This window comes from Acyrthosiphon pisum, chromosome A2 (assembly GCF_005508785.2).
Source record: "Acyrthosiphon pisum isolate AL4f chromosome A2, pea_aphid_22Mar2018_4r6ur, whole genome shotgun sequence".
Classification (NCBI taxonomy): domain Eukaryota; kingdom Metazoa; phylum Arthropoda; class Insecta; order Hemiptera; family Aphididae; genus Acyrthosiphon; species Acyrthosiphon pisum.
This window is the reverse complement of record NC_042495.1, coordinates 66480250-66504487: the sequence shown is the minus strand read 5'-3', so window position 1 is coordinate 66504487 and position 24238 is coordinate 66480250. Positions and strand designations below refer to the sequence as shown.

General features: G+C 30.8%; 2 protein-coding genes across 2 annotated transcripts; one reads left to right on the top strand and one right to left on the bottom strand.

The window, feature by feature from the left end:
• The first annotated feature begins 1050 nt into the window (after nucleotides 1-1050).
• Nucleotides 1051-2042, top strand: LOC100163120. The gene is made up of 2 exons (XM_001948500.5): nucleotides 1051-1202; nucleotides 1368-2042. Exons 1-2 carry the CDS (start codon nucleotides 1188-1190, stop codon nucleotides 1749-1751), a joined length of 399 nt encoding a protein of 132 aa, XP_001948535.1. The 5' UTR covers nucleotides 1051-1187; the 3' UTR covers nucleotides 1752-2042.
• cprr1-11 (RR1 cuticle protein 11) lies at nucleotides 2026-4800 on the bottom strand. Its single transcript, NM_001172264.1, has 3 exons — nucleotides 4734-4800; nucleotides 3720-4060; nucleotides 2026-2622 (listed from the first exon to the last, which is right to left on the bottom strand). The coding sequence occupies exons 1-3, from the start codon at nucleotides 4746-4748 to the stop codon at nucleotides 2166-2168; spliced, it is 813 nt and encodes a 270-aa protein (NP_001165735.1). The 5' UTR covers nucleotides 4749-4800; the 3' UTR covers nucleotides 2026-2165.
• Nucleotides 4801-24238: the final 19438 nt, after the last annotated feature.

The window sequence follows — 24238 nt, the reverse complement described above, 5'->3', positions numbered from 1 at the left end:
AAATGGCAACTTACTACATATGTTGAAATCGGTCAATAGTATTTTTATTGATTCCAATTAATAATTTTTAAATTTTAATAATATGTTTTAATTTATCTATATTTCTTAAGGAATTTTGCAATAGCGTCTATGGACAAATTATTACCTACGATACTACGATTCTACGCAACAGGAGTTTTCTTATTACCGCCGGTGACTTTCTTGGTGTTAGTAAATCTTCTACTTGTATAATTATCTGGACTGTTAACACAGCTATTGCAGGACTATGTCATCGATTTATTCGTATGCCAACAAGATGAACAAGTGCACACATTACAGAGATGTTTCTACAAAATTGCTAGATTTCCAAGAGCTATAGCGCCTAGAGGTGCAATATATTGCACACATATCATAATTCAAAATTGATTATTATTTATATAAAATTAATTTAAACTGTAATGCTATACATAGGTGGAAGTCAGGTGTCTAAATCACCAATAAAACGTCTGTACTAACACCTCTCCAATTATTATTTTTTTAATGCCCTAAGGCTTAATTATTTAAATAACCCAAAGTTTAACAATTAATCTGTATTATTCTTTTGTTTAGTCAGACGCTTTAACCATAATAGTTCAACAGTTGTTTTCGATTTCGTACTGATTTTGTGTTATCTATTTTACAATAGGAGAAACAACTATTAAGAATATTTGTATTGTGAACACCTCTGTAACTCGATTGTTTAAAATAAAGATAAAAAAAATATTCAAGGAAATAATAAAAAATACAGACAAATATAACTAAGACATTACTCACTGGTAGTTTAAGTATACGTCTATATACGCTAAGTATACGATTTGAACAATAATAAGTAATAAAATATGACGTAATAGCAGTATTATGTCTTGCAGAGCTGAAATTTCAGGAATAAAAAAAAAGCAATAATATCATGTTCACAGCTTAAAATAATATCATTAAGTGCTGAAAAAACAATTACGCCGAAACAATTATTTTGTACGAATAAAATATTTAAAACCAACAACGACGAATAGGTACGCCCAACGTCAATTATTTAGATACGCATATGGACCAGTTGACATTGAACTACGTGATCTGGAACGCTCTTGTGGTTTTTTTCATCCGTCCTCCTATAAAAGCCCGGGGGCAACTGAATTCATACTCAAATTATATTTCTCGCACTCTCTGTTACCATGCAATTTTTATTTGTAAGTAAAAGAGCTATTATCGTACATACGCATATTTTATATTATTGTTACTATAATTACTGAAACCGAGATTATTCGTAAATATTGCGCGCGACGTATATTATGAATTATTTTATTAGATATTAATAATAATAATTTAACATATTATTACTTGGTCGTTTACAGGCGAAATCTGTTGTATTCTTCTTAGTACTTACGACATCGAGATGTGCTCCGGGAAGATTGGGTACCATCGATCGATATAATCCAAACTTCTCCTTGACGGACTATGGTGATGCGATTATGATCTATACGATTGGTACGACCGAGTCAGACGGTACGACTGAGTCGGGCGGTACAACGGAAGATAATACTTGGGAATACGGTGAATACGAAGAAGACGTTACTGACGCGCCAACAAACGAAATACATTTGGAAACTCCGGTGCCTTATATCGTCCAGCACGCTGGACAGGATGATACTACCAAAGGACAAACAGACTGTTCCGATTTCGTCGTGGATGTTGAGGGCCCATCGACATCGCTTGCGCCGTACATTGCTGCCGAATGAAAACTCGGTGCATTGTTGTTGTTGTTGTTGTTGTTGAGTTCTTTTTTTTTGTTGTTATTTATTCGATCATAACATAGAATATTTTTTTGTTTCGGAGAATTACCTGTCAAAATCGACGTCGAAAACCGTTTCAAAAATGTTCACTCGGAAAACGTTTGTTTGTATAATAGGTAATTGATGACGATTTCGACGGATAAATATCCGGAAACCATATTCTATGCGTGATAAGTATTATGTTGTAACTTGCAGGAACGAAAGAAATAATTAAATTGTATTACATATTTTATAGAATTGTTTTATTAATTTTTTTGTTTAACGTGGACTAGTCTTTAATAATATTATATAAAAACAAATCGAATGAAGAACAATATGTTACATTTAGTATTTTGCTTAGGGCTTAGCTAAAGGTGCGCATCAGTTTTGACTGAACGTGTAGCTGAAACCGTCTGGAGATCTGTTCAAGTTGAATTTGCCGGAAGCGTGGTTGACGTTGAATGACGTGGGCGGTGGGGTCGGGGCAGAGTTCCATTGGTTCCATTTGGCGGTGGTTGGGATGGAGTTCCATTGGTTCCATTGACTGTGTTTTGGCGCCGCAGTCGATGGAGCGGAGTTCCATTGGTTCCATTGGCCGTCGTTAGATGATTCTGAACTCCATTGGTTCCATTGGCCGTCATCAGACTTTGCTGCTTCAGCGTCTGAGCTCCATTTGTTCCATTGGCCGTCATCAGACTTTGCTGCTTCAGCGTCTGAGCTCCATTGGTTCCACTGTCCGTCGTCGTACTTAGGTGTTGTTTCTGCGTTCCATTGGTTCCATTGGTTTGGGACCGCTGGTGCTTGGTTCCATTGGTTTGGGACTGCTGGTGCTTGAGACCTAAAATAAAATCAAAATAAATTTAAAAATAGAAACTCACGTTTCGGCTTAAAGTTTACCGTAGGTAGAGAACAGCATAGTATAATAATATATAGGTAGTTTAATAATACGAGATTATTTTTATGAAAAACGGATGTTATATAGGATATTGTCATTGTTTGTAGGATACAGCCTACGAGGACCTACGGTTTAAACTTTTAAAGCGTCATAATAATTGTGGCAAACAATATTAGCAATCCATTTCCAACCAAATAATAAAATTGTAATTATTTTTTAGGCAGCATTTAAATAATATTATAATGTATGTCAAGACCATAGTTTACAGTTGGAAATAATAACAAACAGTACCCGGTATTACAATACATGTACGTCGCGTCCATCCACCATTATATATAATATTATATTGTTTTATATCCGGCTACAAATGTATAAAATATAATCGTACCTACACGGTTGGCGACTTTATAATAATATTATAATATATAGGTAGGTAGTAGAACGCGCATTGAAATTATATATTTCATATAGTTATGAACGGAAAGTGCAAACAAATGTGAACGCGCACAATATCGAGTATAAACGGGTATATCGGATAAAATGTCTTAAAAATAAAACACTTATCCTCTCCCCACCGAGAGTCACCGATATTATTGTACCGCCTATGTACACACGTGCTCAGACGATGGTAGCGATCTCGCGCTCAAACATCATCTATATTATATTTTTTGGAACCGTGCCGCGATTACCTAACGACCGTGGACGTCCACCCGTGCTGAAGTATAGATCGCTAGCAGCAACAAACAGAAACTATCATGGAAACAAGCACTTCTATACTCATAAAACTGTCACGACTAACAAATTGCGCGTCGTCAGCCGAGATATAGACGACGACGGTCGTAATTGACCGTCCCTGCCACCGGCACACGGTATAAAAAAAGTTTAAAAAAAATTCGGCGTGTGCATCGCGGTCTCTTCGCGGTGCCCAGTGCAGCCCTCTATTTAATATCTCGAGTCCGAAAAGTTAAATGTCTGCAACCGGTCTACTACGACCCACTTGTCGGGGTAAGGGGCAGAAAAGGGGTGGCCGGTGTACTCACCATTGGTCTTGTTGCCATGAACCCGACTTCGGTGCGGGTGCAGCGGGTGCCGCGACTGGAGACGGGGCTACCGGCAAGTGATCGCCGGTGGCCTTGAAACCGTCCTTGCCGGCGGTGTAGCTGACTGTGCGCCTCTGGCCGTTGGGGTCCACGTAACTGTAAGAGCCTCGTCTGTTACCCGCAGCGTCCGACTCTTCCTTGAACTCCACACCGTCACCCTGCGTGTAAGCGGCACCGAACTGACCGTTGTTGGACAGGTACCGGGCGTCGGTCAGTATGGCGGCGTTCTGCTGGGAGGGGGCTGCCAACGCCACCGACGTCAACGCCATCGAGACAAATACCTGCAATCGACATGGGTATAAGGTGTAAGAACTATTGTCACAAAGTATAATATCACGGGGTTGGGACGCCGACTTTCGAGCAAATATTTTAAACGACTTATATCGATTTACAGGTCTTTGAAATATCATATAGTATTATACCTATACGACGAAAGCCATATAAGACCCGATTCGAAACTTTAAAAATACGCACCGCAGTGAAATCATATACTATTCCTCGATTTGAGTGTATCGTACCAAAGAAAACGACTTAGTGCTTAGTACTATCAGTGTATCGTATTGAAACGTTAAAGATATATTTTAAAACAATTTTATATTAATATCAGCTAGATTTTATTATATTATTAATATTATATACTATGTGCTTAAAGTATCACGATAATAGTTTGTATTCATAATATAGATATTAGTGAACAAGATTTGCATGGCACGAATTGAATTAGAGTTTCAGTTAAAATGCTATCGTTCGTTTTCAAAGTGTTTTTGTTTAAAAATGTAACTTAGAATATTTTTAAAATAAATTCATCGTCGTACACTATAAAATATAACTCAATGGTTTTATCGATCGTACGAAGTCTCTATCCAAAATGTATTATATTCAGACACCGCAGAGTTTATAATGTAGGTATAATAGTATATATAATTATATTATAGTGTTGTAAAATGTACTTACGACAAATCGGCTCATGATTTCTTCAATATTGTCTTGTGCTACGGCAACTAGTAAACGAGAACTGTACTATCCGGTGTCTCTGGATAGCGTATTTATAAAAGATCGTCGCCCGAGTCCTGATTGCCTTGCATTGCGAGCAAGGTTAACGGATACGCCCTAAGGAACTGAAGATAATGGAGGGAAACATTATCGATGTAAAATTAAATAATAATAATCATAAAAAAAAAATCCGATCGTTCCATTTACGTAGCGTTTGACTTCCTGGGCGAAATAATGCTTACCCAGACCAAAACGAGATCAATCCAAACGGGTAAATATAATATGCGATGGTGATTGTTAATATGAATTTTTTGAAGGGCAACGAATGCCTGAAGTGTACGAAAAAATTCCTCTAGACGTGTTTTTATTTTTCATTATTTCATGGGCGTGCCCCAAAGAGTGCATCGGCGCTGAGTCGCCACTGTGTGCGTGGGAAGTAAGCGAGTGTATTATTGTTTAGTAAAATTACATTTCTAAATGTATTTGTAACTTATGATTATTATGATTATTTATTATTATTTATATTGCATAATTTATTCGATAAATATGCGTCCTAAGTCTGGCGCCAATTGTATGAGTACTATAATGTACGTAGCCAATGATATTATTATCTAAAAAAGAACAAAAAAAAAACACAAAAATGTGAGTTGGCCAAAATTTAAATACCTATACACACGTACCATAATTGCTATACAAATATCAAACAATAAATAGAAATAATGTGTATCTATCTAGACCATTTCCGATTAACCAATGACAGTGAAAGTTCATATAATGTTATAAGTGGTATACTGAATACCTATGTATTTATTCCAAAGGTTTTAAAATTCCAATTTTATTATTGTATATTTGTATAATTTACAATAAAACGTGCAGTAAGTACTGCAGTAATTTAACTTTGTATTCATGAATTGTAAACGCTTAATTGTTCCAATTTCTATTCAAGTAATTGAAGATAAGTAACTATAATACTACCTATAGTCTATACCAATCAGGGTATCACAGATGCTTTCGATTATTTTTAGGCACATAATTGCGATGTCTTAAAGCTTTTAATCTATTTAAATATCATGTTGGTTTTAATTATACATGTTTGGTAATCGATATGCAATGATCAAATAACATCTACTCATTTCATCATCTCTTGGAGTTGTAAACCCAAGTATTAAATATTATGCTTATGAAAACTTGAAAATATTTCATTTTAGTGATGTGTATTTGCCGAATATTAACATTGACACTTTGTGTTTATTTGATTTTTAATTCAGATTTTTCAGATTTTTCGTTTATCGTTTACAGTTATTAATAATCAATGTAATCGCGCATATAACCAATTGTGTTTGAATATTATTGGAGGGTAGTAATAATATTATGTGTTTCGATAATTTTCTTCTTAACATTTTATTTTTTATTTAATAAATGCCATGCAGCTTTTGGGTAGAAAATATAAAGAACATAGAAATAAAAGAGTAAACACATATTAAATAGTACCTTAAACTAAACAAATTAAGCAAATTATAAATAGTTAACAAACGAATAGTAAAATATATAGTACATGGTCTATAAAAAAGAGAATTTAGGGTCCAAGTTTGCTATCTGCATACATAGACGGCGTGGTTGGTTGATACCATAGTTAGAATGATACCTTGGAATGTACTATGTAGAATGGGACAGAACAAATTATAAAATATTTCCAACAAAAATTTCCTAAAATATTTAAAAATGATTGACAACCGAATATATTAGTTTTTATTCATCGAAATAAAATCTTGCACTTTCTATATAATAACATTTTGTTAAATTTATTTTACTCAAAACCGATTTATGTTTTATATTACCTATGCGATTTTATATTTTCATACGGATACCTATATTATATTTTATGGTTATAATCCAACGATAATTCACCGAAATATATTCGTATGCATAGTGATGTACATTTACAAGAAAATTTTTTTTGGTGAAAATTTTGAAAATTTTATAACTTATCATATTAATGATTAATCTCTTATCAAATAAATCTTTTGATATTATATAGCTGTAGTATATTTAACCTTCATAATTATATTTTTAAATATGTACTTTTATTACCATTTACCCATTTTAATATAATGTTGGTATTATTCTAATGAACATAATAATATAGTAAATTCAATATACAAATCATTAAATATATAAAATATACACCTATATCAATATAATATAATATTTAACTCGGTAATAAATGTGCATTTTTACTTCAGTATAAATTATGAGTGTATAATTTTTGTTACAATTATTGATTTTTCAATTTTTAACGGAAGTAATTTATTGTTTGAGTCACTTTCTAAATTTTACCCAAATTATATTTATTTTTTATTATAAGTATTTTGTTTGACTCTGATGTTATACGTGTTACAATGTAAATAAAAATGAAACAGTAATTTTATAACGTATTTTAAAACGTTATTTAAAATTAAAAATTAATTAATTTAAGAAAAGTACAAAAAAAAATAAATTTTCCAAATTTTCAAGTTTTCAAAGAAAAATGAAAATTTTCAGAAATTTTCAATGAAAAAAAAATTATCAATTGAAAATTTTCAAGCTTACATTTCTACGTATGCATTATTACTCTCAAGCTTAATTTGTGAGACTTGGTGACTCAAAACCCATAACATTAATTAATGAAAAAGTGTACTGATATACTGATGCTAGTGACGACGGTCTACAACGAAGACGTAAAGATACAAATAATAGTATATTATGTGAAATTTCGATTTTAATTTTAAATAATAAAACTGTGTGCCTTCCCTTATCTGCCAGTCTCGGCATGTAAATATCTTAAATCAAAATTACTTATTGTACAGATGTTGTATAGATTGTAATTAAATATTTTTAATAAAAAAAAAAAATTATTATTATTATAATATTAGAATGTCAAAAAATATGTTTGCATTTTAAAATATGTATCAGTGTAGTATGAACAAACCTTGATAATATAATTAGGTGAGAATAAATTACAGAGCGTTCAATTATATGGGTAGGTATAAGTATTATATTATATTAGTAATACTAATGAATAATATTGAATAATGATGCATAATATAATAGGTACCTAAATGTTGTGCGAAACGTAATAATATTTTACACATTTTAAATATTACTATATCTTAAAAATATATTGCTGGCATGTAAAAAATATGTTATGTAAAAGATTCATTTTGGCGATTGTGATTTAATACGTACCTATACATTTTAATATTTTATAATATTATTTATTAATATTAAAAAAAAACAAAGCTGTGTAATATTCAAATAATCATTACATAAAACCATCAGAACTACATGTTGCTATTATATTATTATGTACCTACGTTTGTATAAATAATTATCGTTGAATGAGTACGATGCCACGCAAAATAATATTCGCAAACGCGTTGGCGTTGTGTACGATTTGTCAACACATTTAAACCACTTAATGTCTATAATATATAGGTATCTCTTACACACAAACGTGTGGTGACAATATTCGCGTTTCTATACGATTTATGAGAAACAGCCATATCATATAATTATGCATGTTTTACATTCTGAGCTATTATGGATTTACAACATTTACGATGTTTCATGTATAGGTATAATATTGTCTAGAAAGACACTTTTTATGGTAGCTAATATTATAAAAGTGCCACACGAGTGTATATTCAATATTGTATGTATATCGCACGAATATGTATATAAAAAGGGTACTTTGTACTGCCCCAAGAATACACAATTCAAATAATTCGGAAAATTGAAGAACAAAAACAACCCCACCAGCTGGATATTCAATATTGTTATTCGAGTGCGATAATAATGCCTCATATTATTATAATATAATATATAGTAAGTATTATAATATTTACTGTAATAATAACACGTGTCTACACAACACTTCACCCGAGTAGTTTGGAGTGGAGTGAATTATACATGTCTACCCGTCCTTAGTATGACGTGTGTCCGTATATTCTTAGAATTTATTCGTCACTCACGAAGACTTGAATATTGTTTTTTATTTTTTGTAGAGAGATAGGACGTATGCTTTGCAGAACACGCAACACTGAGCATTATATTCTATAATAATTTTTTTTTTTATAGTGATGGTTTTTAAATAATCACAAAATTATATTTAAACCGAAATAAAAAAATCTATTATTTATAGTATAGCGCAGTACAATACAGTTTTAAGTGTTTCGATTGTCAACATTGTTAATATTTTATGTGTTTTTGGAATAGTAGGGAAGGTATGGTAGGTATACCTACAACTATTTTTTCGAGTGTTTTTAAATGTTATTAGCTTGGTGTAGTTGGTTCGCCTTAAGCATACACTTTTATGTAATATTTTTTTAATAATATAATTTATTATTAAACACGAGAGTCAGATGCAATTTATTTGCTGCACCAAAAGAAACCTAAAATCAATTCGACTAGTATTTTATGAACACCATTATATACGAATGACGATAGTAACAATTATAATATTATGATTGTTTATTGTTACTATTATACTTACTGACGATAAAATAGTTTTATTGACCGTGAATAGACCAGAAGCTGTAATAACGGTTTGAGAATTCTGTACTTGAGACATGAAGAAAGTAACCTGCACAGTGCACAATACATTCATTAAAATACATAAACCTACCTATATACGACTTGGCGTATTACATTAACTTGACAAAATCTAAAACTTTGCAATATAATACTATGTGTGTTTGGTATAAATATTAGTATTGATTAAAGTGTAGACGTTCTATTTGTGCAATATTTAATGTATATTAAGTTGAACTGCATAAACAGGTAACTGGTATTTAGTATTTTAAATTATTGAAGAAAAAAAATATGTTTAATATTTTGTTATAACTTGAGCACCGTAAACAATAAACATATTATTTAATCGTTATAAAGTATATGATTAAGGTGGAAGACGATATTTTTTTATAATTTTTATTATTATTAAGTTTATTGTTTTCAATCTATCCACATAGACACATAGTCAACACTCAACATACGTATAATATTAGGTATATACATATAAAATAAAACAAAAATGTATTGTTAACTTTTCCAAAACTAAAAGCCACCTGTGCCAAAGAATGAGATCTAGTGAATAACAAGACTTAAACAATGTTTGAAAAAGTTTTTTTGACTAGCTTTTTGTAAGAAAATATAAAATAAATCAGAGATAACTATAATGTTAAATAACCATTTTAATTTAAACTTGAAATATTTTCCGCATACAACCTGTAGATATTTGAAGTTCTAATAAAAATATTTTAATTGTTAAGTGGTTAACACAAATGAAAATATAAACATACAAAAAAAATTAACATTTAAGTAAAAGAGTTACCCATAGGCCATAATCTTAAAAATATTTATTTTTATAGTTTTGGTGTCACTTGTAAGCTAGAAAGGTAAATTAAATACCTGTTATGATTGAAACGTTAAATACGATAATATAAGATTTTATTTATAACATAATTCATATAGTTTTAGATTTAAATTAATTATTAATAATGTTTAAAACTAAAATTAAAATAAATCAAAAAGTCATATATACCTGTTCAGAGCAGTCTTGGGGTAATTTCCATATTGGTATGTTTCTTAAGTCAGTTATTATTTCTTTGCTCTATAGACAATTGCATAATTTTATATTATTTTAATGTCACTGATTTTCCCGGCAATAATTACATTTATAAAAACTTTTCCTTATTATATTATTTAGTTAGAGGATGGCTTAAGAGGTTGCGTGTTATAGTTGATAATTCATTTTTGTCTCGGATACCAGGGTTGCTTAAATAATGTTCGTGTGGTCAGGCGAAAATATTTCGTTAATGAGACAGGTAATATGATCTCGAATGACAATGACAATCAAACACGTGCGTACGTGATTGCGGCTTACATAGGCATATAATATGTAAGTATATATTATATAATATCGGTGGTCTCGAATTATTTTATAATAATATACAGAATAAGATTATACTAGGGATTCTCAACCTTTTTTTTTACATATCTTGCCTCTTTTTCAGATTTGTAAAAACTCACCCCCTAAAAATGATGGAAAGTCTCATTCGGCTAGTGACGTGTGCTCTTCCCTATAGCTCATAGTAGGGAAATACTGTGTCTGATAATAATTTACTTGTCTCCATAAAAGTATGACGTGTTGATGTGTCACGGATTCATAAAATATTTATCACCCAAGATGTCTTTAAAATTAACTGTCACAGTTAGTGTGGATTGTAACAATTAACGTCAACAAACATGTAGCTGCGTAGGTTATTATGCCTTATTTTTACGACGACAGACGACAGACCAAATCAGCAGTTTCACGTGGGTGACCAATCCGCCTTGTTAATTGAGCTACAATCATATTACTTTTGCATATCTCGTGATTTAAAATGATTGCTTTTCATAGTTTAAAAAATGTGTTTTTAAAACCATTATTTTAATTTTTAATTATATAGGTACCTATTGAAGCAACATTTTTTTGTTATATAATGTTTGATTTTGATATTATTGCAATACTGCAAATAGTGATTTGATAAAATGTATTATACGAAACACTAGGAAAAAACCAACAATATATTATTTCGTGTATAATAGGTTAGGTTACCTATCGAATAACTATTACGGCAGGTAGATACACTGTATATAGTGTATACAGTACGGTGGCAGGTAGTAATACAAACACAATATTTGTTATGTAATTGTGCGTGTCATGCTGAGCAAACATTCCATAATATAATGGTGAACGGATGGTTAACCTTATTATATTATTTTTTGTTTTTTATTAAAATATTAATAATTATAACACGTTTGTGTAGGTATATAATATTCTAAATTTTGAAATCGTAGTTATATTTTATGACGTTTCAACGTTTGTGTACAGTTCACTGTAGAGTGTAGATACAGGTAGGTACCTGCCATGTGAAATAAAAACATGATCTGTAATTTTATTTTCATACTGTAGTGGGCAAACGTACTCTGAAAAACTAAAAAAGCATTTGTCTCAACTCTCAGTTCGTGGAAGGTGTAATAAAAACGATGATTTCACGAACTCGACAAGCATTTTGTGTGCCATGTGCCGTCTTATATACGGGTCCTTCAATCTCTTTCTTTATCGTTCTATAATCGTGCTTTTTTTATCATATGCGGTGATTGGGGGATGCTTGGGGGGCATACCCACCCCCAAAAAACATTGAAAGCTCCCTGAAATGCAATCAAATCTCCGCCAGTGGGACTTATCCATCTCTGCAGGCGTTATGTCTTGTGCCTGCAGTGACGTATGTACTACCCAAAATATTATGTATCTAATTACAGATTCGGTGAGCGTGTCCGACAGATAGGCGACCAGGTATGTACCGATCCACGCGTGCCCCAGGAACATCAACGACTCCAGCATGCTGACGCCCTTGTTCTCCAGCGCCGAGTGCTTGTACCTGTACGTGGGCATCACGTACGTGTCGAAGTAGAACCGGGCAAGGTGCTCGAGGAACACGAAAAGCAGGTACGTGGTGATCCGGGGCCCGAATGCCACGCGCACCTCCTCGACGAGGTCGCAGAGCTGCGCGTGCGCCAGCCGCTCCGATTCCAGCACTTGACACGTGATCCGTGGCGTGGACGCGAGCACCTTGGCCACTTCCATGCGCCACCGCGTGCGCAGCGACCGGAAGCGAACGCACATCTCGTCGCAGAACAGCAAGTACAGCAGCGGAAATATCGAACTCATGTACCTGCAGCAGCGTGGTATAATCGCGTATATATAGCAATATATTATCGTATACAATGTTTTTATGATATTATTAACAATATACGACAGTGTGCCCCAACTCCCAAGTCCCGCATCGCCACAAGTATCTTTTTGATACCATCGCACATCTACATATATACAAGATTCATACATATTATTAAAGTGTAGTATTTAACGGTAAATAGTAATCAATACAAATTCCGATTTAATAGCACACATTTCTTTGTTGAAAAAAACTCATTTAGATATATAATCGGTGACGTAGTCAGGATTTTTTTCGGGGGGGGGGGGTCTGATTAACCTTTTACACTTTTACACATTAAGTCATTTTGTTTATTGATTTAAAAATTATCGTTTTTGTTTAACGTTTTTAAAAACGTTATTTTTCCATAATGTTTTTGATGAACGTTTTTAAAAATGTTATTTTTCCATAATGTTTTTGATGAACGTTTTTAAAAATGTTATTTTCCTATTGTTTCCAAATAATGTTTTTGAAAATATATTTTTTTTTATATTATATTCTTATAACTTATAACTTTTAACTAAGTTATAATAGTAACACGCAATAAAGAAATGCACTTAAAAGTTAAAAATTAAAATTAATTATTCTTAATATTTAAATTTTAAATCAAAATTATAATTTATATAAAAATAAGAAAATTTAAAATTTCTGATTTCAAATTAAAATGTTTTTAAAGTTAAAGATTAAAAAGTAAAGACAAGTGAATTTTTTTTCAAAATTTTTTTTAATACTATAATTTATTTTCGTTTTCGTTTTGGATTTCGTTATTAAATTTTTTTCGGTTTTTGGGATATTTTGTTATCGTTTTTAAGTTGTTTTTTGTTTTTGTTGATGAATTGTTTTCGTTTTTTGTTTTTTTCCATTTAATAACGTTTTTTAAAAACGTTTTCCATCCCTGCATTAAATACGTACTAGCACAGATAGATAGCTGAAAAGTGTCAATACTTATGGTACATTTTAAAATATTTTAAATACAATTTAATACTTTTTGAGCGACTATCATAGACCATTAAAATAATTTTTAAATTTTCTTAACATTTCGGGTGGGGCTGCAGCCCCCTCAGCCCCTCCCCTGGCTACGATACTGTACATAATTGATTTGCCACGGATATAATTAGGATAATTATGCGGTGCTTTTGGGGCACACGGTATAGGTGGTTCGTATTTGCAGAGTCAAAGACAATAATATAATATGGACTGGCGAGTGGGGCACAAATATTTATAGGTAGATTGTAGATATACCTATCAGCACCCAACTAAAAAAAAATAGGTGTCGTGTATTATGCAAATATAAATAACCAATTTTTGGCATTCGGTAATTGAGGCCGGTGACGCTAGATAGGATAGTTCGGGATTCGGGAAGGAGATTCGTAAGACGTATATTTATGGTGGCTAAATAATTGTTTATAGCGTCCCGCGACGAATTTATACCCTGTAGTCTCCAAATGTCTGAGAAAAAGTGATGGCGTACGTGTGTCGTATTAATGTATTATAATAATTAGGTAGCAAACGGTTGGAAAAAATTTAAAAAGAAAGAAAAAATTCGATATAATGTTATATTTTTTGTGGGCTTGCGAGGGACATTACAAATCGTTCGCTAAAAAATTTTGCGTTCTATATTTTGTTCGCAGACAAATCGGAGTACCGGACGACATTTTGCTCGACAAATCTACTCCACCGCCGCAGTATCGTCAGTAGAAACGCGTCCCGTGTTAGTTTTCTTAGAGAAATAATAATAGTATTTTGTAGCTCTATTGCCAGCGTGTGCTCATTTAGTTAAAGATACCTACGTACTATACTGTATCGTGTCCACACTTATGTAACCCGCACGGCCGCAATATACTTTTGTAGCACCGATATATTATTATGATGAAATAAAGAAAAATATTTTAACAATAATAGGCAGTTAAGTATAATATATAGACTCGAGTAGGCAATAATATTACGACGTTATGTAACATTGTAATAATAATAATAATAAGAAAACACCATACACCCACGTCTGCACATGTGCCTACCTATATTATTGTTCTGTTGGTCAATTTCCCTACGAGAGAAAAAAATATAAACTACTTTCTTCACTGCAGTTCATATTATACACGATTGCGAATGTCGGTAAATACTTTAAATAAAATGTGTTCGACTTTAACACCTAATAGCTGATTTCAACAGTGTCGCGTGCCCATCTACTATACGTATGTGTGCGACTGCAGACGCAGATCGGAGGGGGTAAGGGCTATATGGTACTAAAGGATCCCCCCCATGAATGTCTTATACAATGTTGTATTTATAATATAATTTATTTTCGTAATAAACCAATATTAACTATACATTTATTTTTATTGGAATTCGGTCAATTGCAACCCCAACAATAGGACATTACCAAAAAACTGACTGGTGGCGGAGATTAAATGGACAAATTTCTAATGAATTTGAAAAATTATCTGCTCTAATATTTGTCAGCTTTCTAAAAAAAAAACATCCTTGACCACTTTTTCGCACAATTCTAGATTTCTAGATCTGCGCCTGCTCTTGGGTTCCTAATGCTTAATATATTTAATATATTATTATCGGTGATACAATATTACAAAACGCATACCTCAAAATCGACTCGTAGAATACTTTGGCCGATATTTTGTTAAGCAAAATATCAATGCAGCCGCACGCAAGCAACGTAAACGTGCATCCCAGATAGGCGACCACGTAGTAACGGGGGCGAGTTCTGTGTTCCGTAGGCCGACCGTACTTCGAGTCGAACCGGGTTGTGTTCTCGATGATTTTCGGCAAACGCATGTCGACGTAGACCGACGTCAGTTGACTTAGAAATTCCCTGAGTATGAAATTTATCGTCCAAAACCACAGAGTAGCCGTTGGATTTTTTATGGCTTTGAACACCAGCAAATAGCATGGCGTTATGTACGTTACCTTGATCGACAAACATTGAAAACACGGTGTGATTAAAAATGTCTAAATCCTCTCATAAAAAATGGGTATCGCAATATTATTCACATTTTATGGCATTACAATAATATATCGTACTATCGTACTGTTTAATGTTTTTTTTCAGGTTTTCAATAGGCTAGCAGACATTTTAAGCTGTCCAATTTTTGAATTTCAGATCAGATATAATGATGTTTTGACGTTTTGTTAGTTTTGAGAATAGTTAAAAAACTATATTCATAGGTTTGTCTTCGAATTTGAACAAAATATTACATTTTTGATTGAATAATCACGAAGGTTAATAATATTGTTATTTGTTTGGCTATATGATACAAATAATAATATTATAATGAATAAAAAACTGTCAAGTGAGTAACCACTCTGCTGTTAAGTAGGTGTCAAGTATACTTCGTCATTGAGTTGGCACTGTTATGGATGTGTTAAATTTGAATTCAATGATAAATCATTGTATACGATGGAAAACGATTCTGAGCGAGGACAGTCTAATATTTTGGTGACCGAGGTTACCAAATAATTATTTTAATAATAATATTAAGATTTTAACTAATGTTAAACTGATGTAACTATTTTTTTTCCCCGATTATTTTGAAAAGTACTAAGCATTTTCAATTTGGATCTGTCTCAAAAATAAAAAGACACATAATTGTTTAAACAATACAAAATAAAAAAAATTATTTTAAATTTAAAATATGTATTAGATGAATTTATTACTTATTTTCAATTCGGTATATTCGATTGGTTTTTTTTTTTTTTTTTTAATAACAAACAGGGACATAAGGTGGCCAATCACAGTAATATTTTGACTTTCTAATTTAATTTAATTGATTCACTGTTTATTAACGAAAGGTTAACTCGTTGTTCAACTCTATTTTACGAGTACATATTTTTATAGCGGTTATTATGACAATACTTAACGTTCAGTCATCTGTGCTCGATTACAGTGATCAGATCTTCTATTCTATATATTCGTGTATCAACAAGATACTTATATTTACTTAATATACTATGTTTTTTTTCATAATCAATGATCTTCTTCACTTATAACATTTTGTTAAATATTGGAGTGACAAATTTTTTTGATATTACATTGTATTCTATATTATATAATTATACAATAGACATACAAATAACAAGTTTAATAAATATTCAACGTTTACATCAAACTTTCAATACTTACTTCAACTCAATGCAGCAGAATCAACCTACCACAAAAAAAACTAGAAAAGACATTATTACAAAAACTTCTCTCTGTTACTCTCTACAAGTAATGAAGTAGGTATTTCGAATAATTGATAGTAATCACTAATCATCTTTACTATACTTCAAAGTGGAGAAAAAATTTGAAAATTCTTATTGCTTCGAAATCAAAATAGTTAATACACTACTTGTAATATTAATGAACATCAAATATCTATGAACATCCAACGTTGTTTGGATGAAGATTGCACAAATTATTATTTAGAAATTATATATATATTATGTACCTAGGTATTTAAATTTAGAGCTTAAAACTAAATAATAAAAAATTAAATTAAATCATATAGGTAGATCGTAGCGGTATAGTTAGATAAATGTATCAAATATTCAAATTAATTATACGAGTATTTTTTAATTACTTTTAATTGCATAATTAATTGTTTTATTTTAATATTTAGGTACTTATAGTATATTGTAAAGTGTAAACTTGTAAAAGTGAACTTTTTTAATATCATTTCAATTTTTATGCTGGTATACATTTCAATATGTAGAGACTTGCAAAATATAATCTGATAGTGGGTAATAATAACTATTAATTAGTACTTACTAGGTAATAAGTATATTATAAATAATAATACCTATAATAGTGTTGGATATACAGAACACCTACCTATTAGTTACGTGTTTTTAAATACATACCAATGGCCATATAAGATTAGATCCCCATTGAAAATCTATTCGACCATAAAATACATTGTTAAGGCTCGTCAGTCCCATAATTTTGTACAGCATTAACGTTGATCTTATATCATCGTAGAAGTCTTTATTCATGATGGACATTTTTTTGAAAAACTATGTTAACCAAACCATAAAAACAATTGGATGCATAAGTTTCAATTTTAAATATTTTGTACTATACAGTCATACACTCATACGGCGTAAACTAAGTCATTTAAGGCAAAAGTATTAAAACCATTTGTTGTGATCAAACAAAACGACACGACCTGTACATTCATATGTTAGTTTTAAAATATTAATAAAGTTTGCTTAATATAATACATTTTTATTGGGGAAAATGCATATTGTGTACATATAATATGAACGTCAATATTTCATCTTTTCGACCATTTGCAAGGTTCTAATTTCGTTTTCATGAATAGTAAATTTATATAATCATTTCTAGTGTATGTGATATTGTGTGTGTGTGTGTGTGTGTGTGTGTGTCGGTGTATTTTTTTTTAATAATAAAACCTTTGACCGTGCTAATATTTATCTATATTAATGATATTGGCGTGTAACTATATTAAGTAGTGAATTTATTACTTTGGTCTTTGATGTAACACAAGAAATAAATACAAGTTTTTGATTTTGATTGTCTTCAATTTGACAATAAATATTTTATCAAACAAGTAATTGGAACGATGCTTTGATTATTCCATCAGTTCTGACGAATTAATATTTTATTTTTTGGTTTAGCATATTAATATTATATTCTACTCAGTGGCCTCGGGCCACGAACGTCGAATAACGAAAAGTGAATTTAATTAATGTATCATTCATCTTGTCTATTATATTATGTTATTACGTTTCTGTCGAAATGACCGAATTCGGGTATTTAGCCTAGGCCAGTTTTCGTATTGTCTACGATTTCATGTTTAAATATAGGTATATAACTTTTATACGAATGACGTATACATATAATATAGTTATGGTGCAATTTTTTTTTTTTTAAATTCGCGTTATGTGCAACATATAACTCTTTTTATTTTATCACTTCGTAAACTGCACTCAGTAATGAGTGTTTGGTATCGGCGAGGTTCACAGGAGGAAATCGAGTAAGGAAATATTGTGTCGTTGGGTTATTTAATATATTTATACATATTGTATAGAGCAGCTACATGCCTGCAGTATAGTAGGTGTAATGTACATTATACTATTATAGTAGTCAATATTATTAAAAAAAAATATTATAATATTTTTATTAATTATTAGTTTGGTGGGAAATACCGCGGCCCTGCTATTAGGTACCTACATACAACTTACCTTAATAGTATCAGATCTCAATAGACAATAGTTAGCATAGGCACCTACAATAAATGCAAATTCATATTGTGCTTTGGGAATTGATTCAAAGTATAATATATCTATAAAGGAAACCATAATTTATATGCATAGGGTACATGTTACATATCAATCGCCTATTAAAACTCATATCACGGGAAAATTTTTAGGTTGTAAACAGTTGAACATTAGTTGCAAAACATTGCCACTGATTTTGAATCGACTCGGTTAATTGTTGGGGGAGGGGTATCTTCGTGGACATCTAATCTCGTTTTAACGTTTGCATGGGATTTAAAGCCATGGGTTTGCAGAGAGTTCACGTACCTACATATTATATTGATAAATGAAAATCGGGTAGGCAGAACCCAAAATGTATATGTAGGTCGTAGGTATGCACTAACTCATCAGCTTTGTATCTACATAGGTACAAGTTATAAATATGCGTACCTACATTGGCATAATTTCATTAAATTTCAGCAGGTGTAAGACTTTTATTAGTGAAATAATTGTAAAGACAAATAAGTCATATTTAAAGCCAATCGCTTTGCTCACGTGACTTAGGTCTTAGATATCTTTTTATATTTTGATAACAATATAACATATACAAATATCAACATCTGTACCTATTTATATGCATAATACTAAAATACATATAAGAATATGATATTTATATGAAATTAAAAATGTTATTTGTTATTTTGGTAAATTTAGTCTATAATCTATGATAGTGACACAGCTTATCGGTTATAATGAATTACTAATAACAAAATTATTATACAAGTTATAATAGTTATAACTTATAACGTTATTTTATTATTTGTTCAGTTACCTATGTTATCTTTTATAAAAAAATCGACAAATCAATGAAATAGTATTGTATTTAAATAGGTATAAAGGTCAGCTTCTGCTGGTGCGAAATCATGTCATCACACATACTATATAATTCCAGGGGGGTGCAAGTGAACCGTCGTGCACCCCCGCAATTACACCACTGCTTATATAAAGGAGCATAGTTATGAGTTTGGATAGTATTGTTATGAAACGCGTACCTAAATCATAAACAAAGAAAAGATAGTTTAAACTACCTTTATAGTTGTTTTTCGACAAGTTATGATAGGTAGCATTAAAGTATTTACGATGTATCTATATTCTCTACTGTACATGTATATATTAGCACGAATTATTATATATTTTATTAGGTAGGTACCAATTATAAAATACGGCATCTCTATATTTTAGTCAACAGCAAACGCAACTGGAACAGAAATAGTTGTTTCAATAACCCTGGAATGCAATCAACAAGATAATATTATAAATTATTATATTATTATATGTATTTAGTTTAACACGCTAATTTATGGCAATTCATATTATATACCTTTGGGATCCGATTAATAGAATACGTCCTTTAAAAAAATGTTAACGATAGGTAACTCGAGGTCGAGAAATTTACCTTCATTCCATAATTTCTACGGCACTCTGATATTATATTAATGTATTCAATATTATATAATATAATTGTGCGTTGTAAACTAAATAGTATTATTATACTAAAGTAGCAATAACCAAAACTGGTCTATATATGTATAAGATACCTAATATGTAGCACATAATACATAAATTGTCTGGACTTTGGCGCCGTTCTATCATACAATTATTATGATTTCATTCGGGCAATGTAAATTTATTAATTTATTAAAATAATTAAAAACTTCTTTTGTTATTCTCATTAAAAATTCTGTTGCAATTAGTACCTATAGAAATATATAGGTACAGGGCGTATAACAGAATGGACGACAAATGTAATTAAATATAACTATGCAATAACTGTAATAATTCCTATCAATATTACATTTTTTGTTGTTGTTATATAAATTCCTATAATATTGACAATAACCATAAAATTAAAAAACGAAATTAAAAAAATGAATATAAAAGTTATTACATAGATAGTTAGAGTTATAGGTATTAGGCACAGATATTAGATATACCTAGTTAATTCAATCTGTCAGTTCTTTCTGTTACATTTTGTAGAGTGTTTTATACAAAATTGTATTTAATTATAATAGCATTACTGCGTCGCATACGTATTTGCCTGAATATATTACTTATAATTTTTATTTTGGTAGGTACATATTTAACTTTTAAATATTATCATGAAATAAATTAGTACTTATTTGATATCTTAAACTTATAATAATAATAATTATCTTCATAACAGAAAATATTCGAATTTACTATTTAATAAGTGACAATATCAAAGCACACAAGTAGAAATAAATATAGATAAGTTAAATAAATATGAAAATATCTATCAATTAACAGTATTAAATAAAAGATATTATGTATACAATTATTCAACAAAAAAGAATAAAAATAAAGATTCTAAATAAAAAGATAAAAGTTACAACAAGATTGAGTTTACTTTGTAGGTAATATATTATAATATATTGAAGCACTTAACTCAGGGATTTGAGTATTAAATAAATCAATATAACACGTCATACAGTTACCAACCGACATAATTTTATTCACAGGAGAGTAAAATTTGCATGCATTAGAGATAGCCAAAGGATAAATACGCATAAAAACCAGAATGAATTATTTTATTTTTATTTCAAGTTCTGTTGTGTAAGTACGGCCCTTAATAAATATACCTATGAATTATGATCTAGACAGTGATTTTCAACCAGTGTGTCGTGAGTGCCCTTGAAGTGAGATCCATACATTTTTATTTCATTGTACAACTATATTACAGGGGCGCCATTTCAGTTTTTTTTTTAAGTGTGCAAACAAAGAGGCCAATTTTTTCCCACCTCCAGGCCAATCGTTAAAAAAACGTTTCTAGTGTTTTCAGTTTTTCATTACAGATTCATTTCAGTATCAAAAACATACTTAATAAAAACATATTTTCATAGTTAACACAGTACATTTTACCGTTCATACATTCTGTGTATATACTGTATAGTGTATAGTAAAGATATTTTTAGATAGAATAGATGCATATTATTATTATTATGTCTTTTGTCTATCAGTAACCAGGGGCGGATTGGCCCAGGGTGCTATACACCAAGTAGCACCCCGGACCCCCGTTTGTATTTATGATCCGGGCCCCCGATTTCCACAGTCGGTATACGGTATAATACTGGTATAATACGGTATTATACAAAATAAAAATAAAATAACATATTTCAACATCTCTACAAATAAACAACATGTTATTTTTAATTTTTTTTTTATATTTACTTATAAAACTAAGGGCTCTTTCCTAATTTAGGTAGGTTTGAAAAAAAATTACGGGCCCCTAATTAATTTTGCACCCCGGGCCAAAAATAGCCAGTCCGCCCCTGTCAGTAGCCACTTACCATTTAAACATATTTGTGTGTGCCAGTGGATAAAGTGATACCGATATCAATTTATCAATTATCAAATTAAAGAACACAATATTATAATATTATTTATGATTATCAGTGAATAGCTGCGGTGCATGCACAATTAAAGATTGGCAAACTGAAGGCCATCTGGCCATAGTATTAATTAGGCCTAGGTCAATTGTGGACAACAAAATTACAGGGTTGTGCGAAAGCACACCCTGCCCCCCCCCCCAAATGGCGCCCCTGCTATATTATTACTTGAAAATTTGTAAATATTCCTTTTTTTCGAACGCCACCTGTTGGTGACATACCTACCAGTTGATGTATTTTCAATACAAATATTATTTTTAGTGAATTTTGGGGCGAAAAGAATTCCAAGCAAACTTCAAAACTAAGCTAGATAGTTTAAGAGACACTCGAGTAACAATTTTGCTTAAAAAAAATTTGCAAAATAATTGTTTAACTAGGAAAGGGAATAAGGGATTGAAAACAGTTTTTAAAACGACTTTTATATTGCTTCAATTTTTGAAAGGAAGCAGCTTATTTTTTCACCTAAAACCGCGCTATATTAATTATTTAAACGCGATCTATACGTTGATAGGACAAATATGTGTAAATTGTTACTTTTTTTTCGAACATAGGTTTTGGCGACATACCTGTTGATGGCTTTTTAATACAATACATTTTACTTTTAGTTAATTTTGTGGTGGAACAAATTCCGAGCAAACTTCAAAACTAAGCTAGATAGTTTTAGGGACAGTCGAGTAACAATTTTGCAAACATTTTCAAAAATTTTATTCTTAACTGTCAAATGGACTGAAAACATCTTTTATATAAAATATGTTTTTAGAGAAGACTATCGAACGAACAATTACTTAGTTAGAATCATTTCATTTGTCATTACTGGCCCAAATAGGACCTTATACTAATACATATTTGTGATTATGCCGTAAGTTTGGAATTATTTCTGATTTATATGTTCAACAGTGTATTAGATATGAGTTAGTAAATTTATGTGCATTTTAATTTTAGTTAAAAACAAAATAATAACAATCGATGCTTTGCTTATAGCCTAAGTGATGTTTATTAAAGGAGCACACAACACAAAAAAAAATTATTTAAATTATTTTTAAATGTTAAATTATTGTAACTATGGCTATATGAAATGATTTGGTGAAAATCCGATGTAAAAAAAATTATTACTTTAAGAGATATTAAGAAATGCAAAATAGCCGCGTAACGTCATTGGGCCCTACGCATCGTAATTGCCTATCTTATACTTGTAAAAGTTCCTCGCTTCTCACAACGATTTACCCTCCTAAACATTTTATTTTTGAAATTTAATTTACGTATAAATGCGTGGTTTTATGTGTTTAAGACGACGCAAGAATCAGAATTTCTATATGACGTTTAGTTTTTGTTTTAATATTAAATATCTTAAAAGAGACTTTATTTTACACGTATAAGATAGGCAATTACGATAAGTAGAGCCCAATGACGTCACACGTCTTTTTTCAATTGCTCATAACTTATTGAATAATGTGAGTAGAAACGTAAATCCTATAGGTACCATTATCATAGAATTGAACATTCTTTCAAATAAAAAAAAACTTATTTTTTGTGTTGTGTGCTCCTTTAAATTCTTCACTTGCAAGTAACATTGCTTAGAGCATAAGTTTTCTGTATAGGTACCCACCTTCCATTGTAATTGTTTGATTTTTTTTGTTATGGCTGTTATACTTACTAGGATCAACCAGGGCCGTATTTAAGGGGGGGGGGGCAACAAGATATTGTTGATCCAGGGCGCAAAAAATTGTAAATAGCAGCAATTTATAGACCTGATGGAGTTGATTTGAATTTTATAACAAATAGTGTCTGAGAAAAGAAACATTTAACAGTATTATGTTATTTTATACACTCGTATTATACTATATTAGTTTTTACACACTGATTTGATATTTATCAATTATATTATATTTGAAAAATTGCTATTGAGTATATTACTAACAAATATAACATTTTACTGACTATTAATGTATTATACTATGCATGTACAATTTACAAATATAAAATAACAAAT

Bases quoted from the DNA above. Each gene is read 5' to 3' on its own strand.
- cprr1-11 (NM_001172264.1), bottom strand. The intron at 2,623-3,719 runs GTGAGTACACCG...ATTTTATTTTAG, and splicing joins TCATGGCAACAAGACCAATG to GTCTCAAGCACCAGCAGTCC.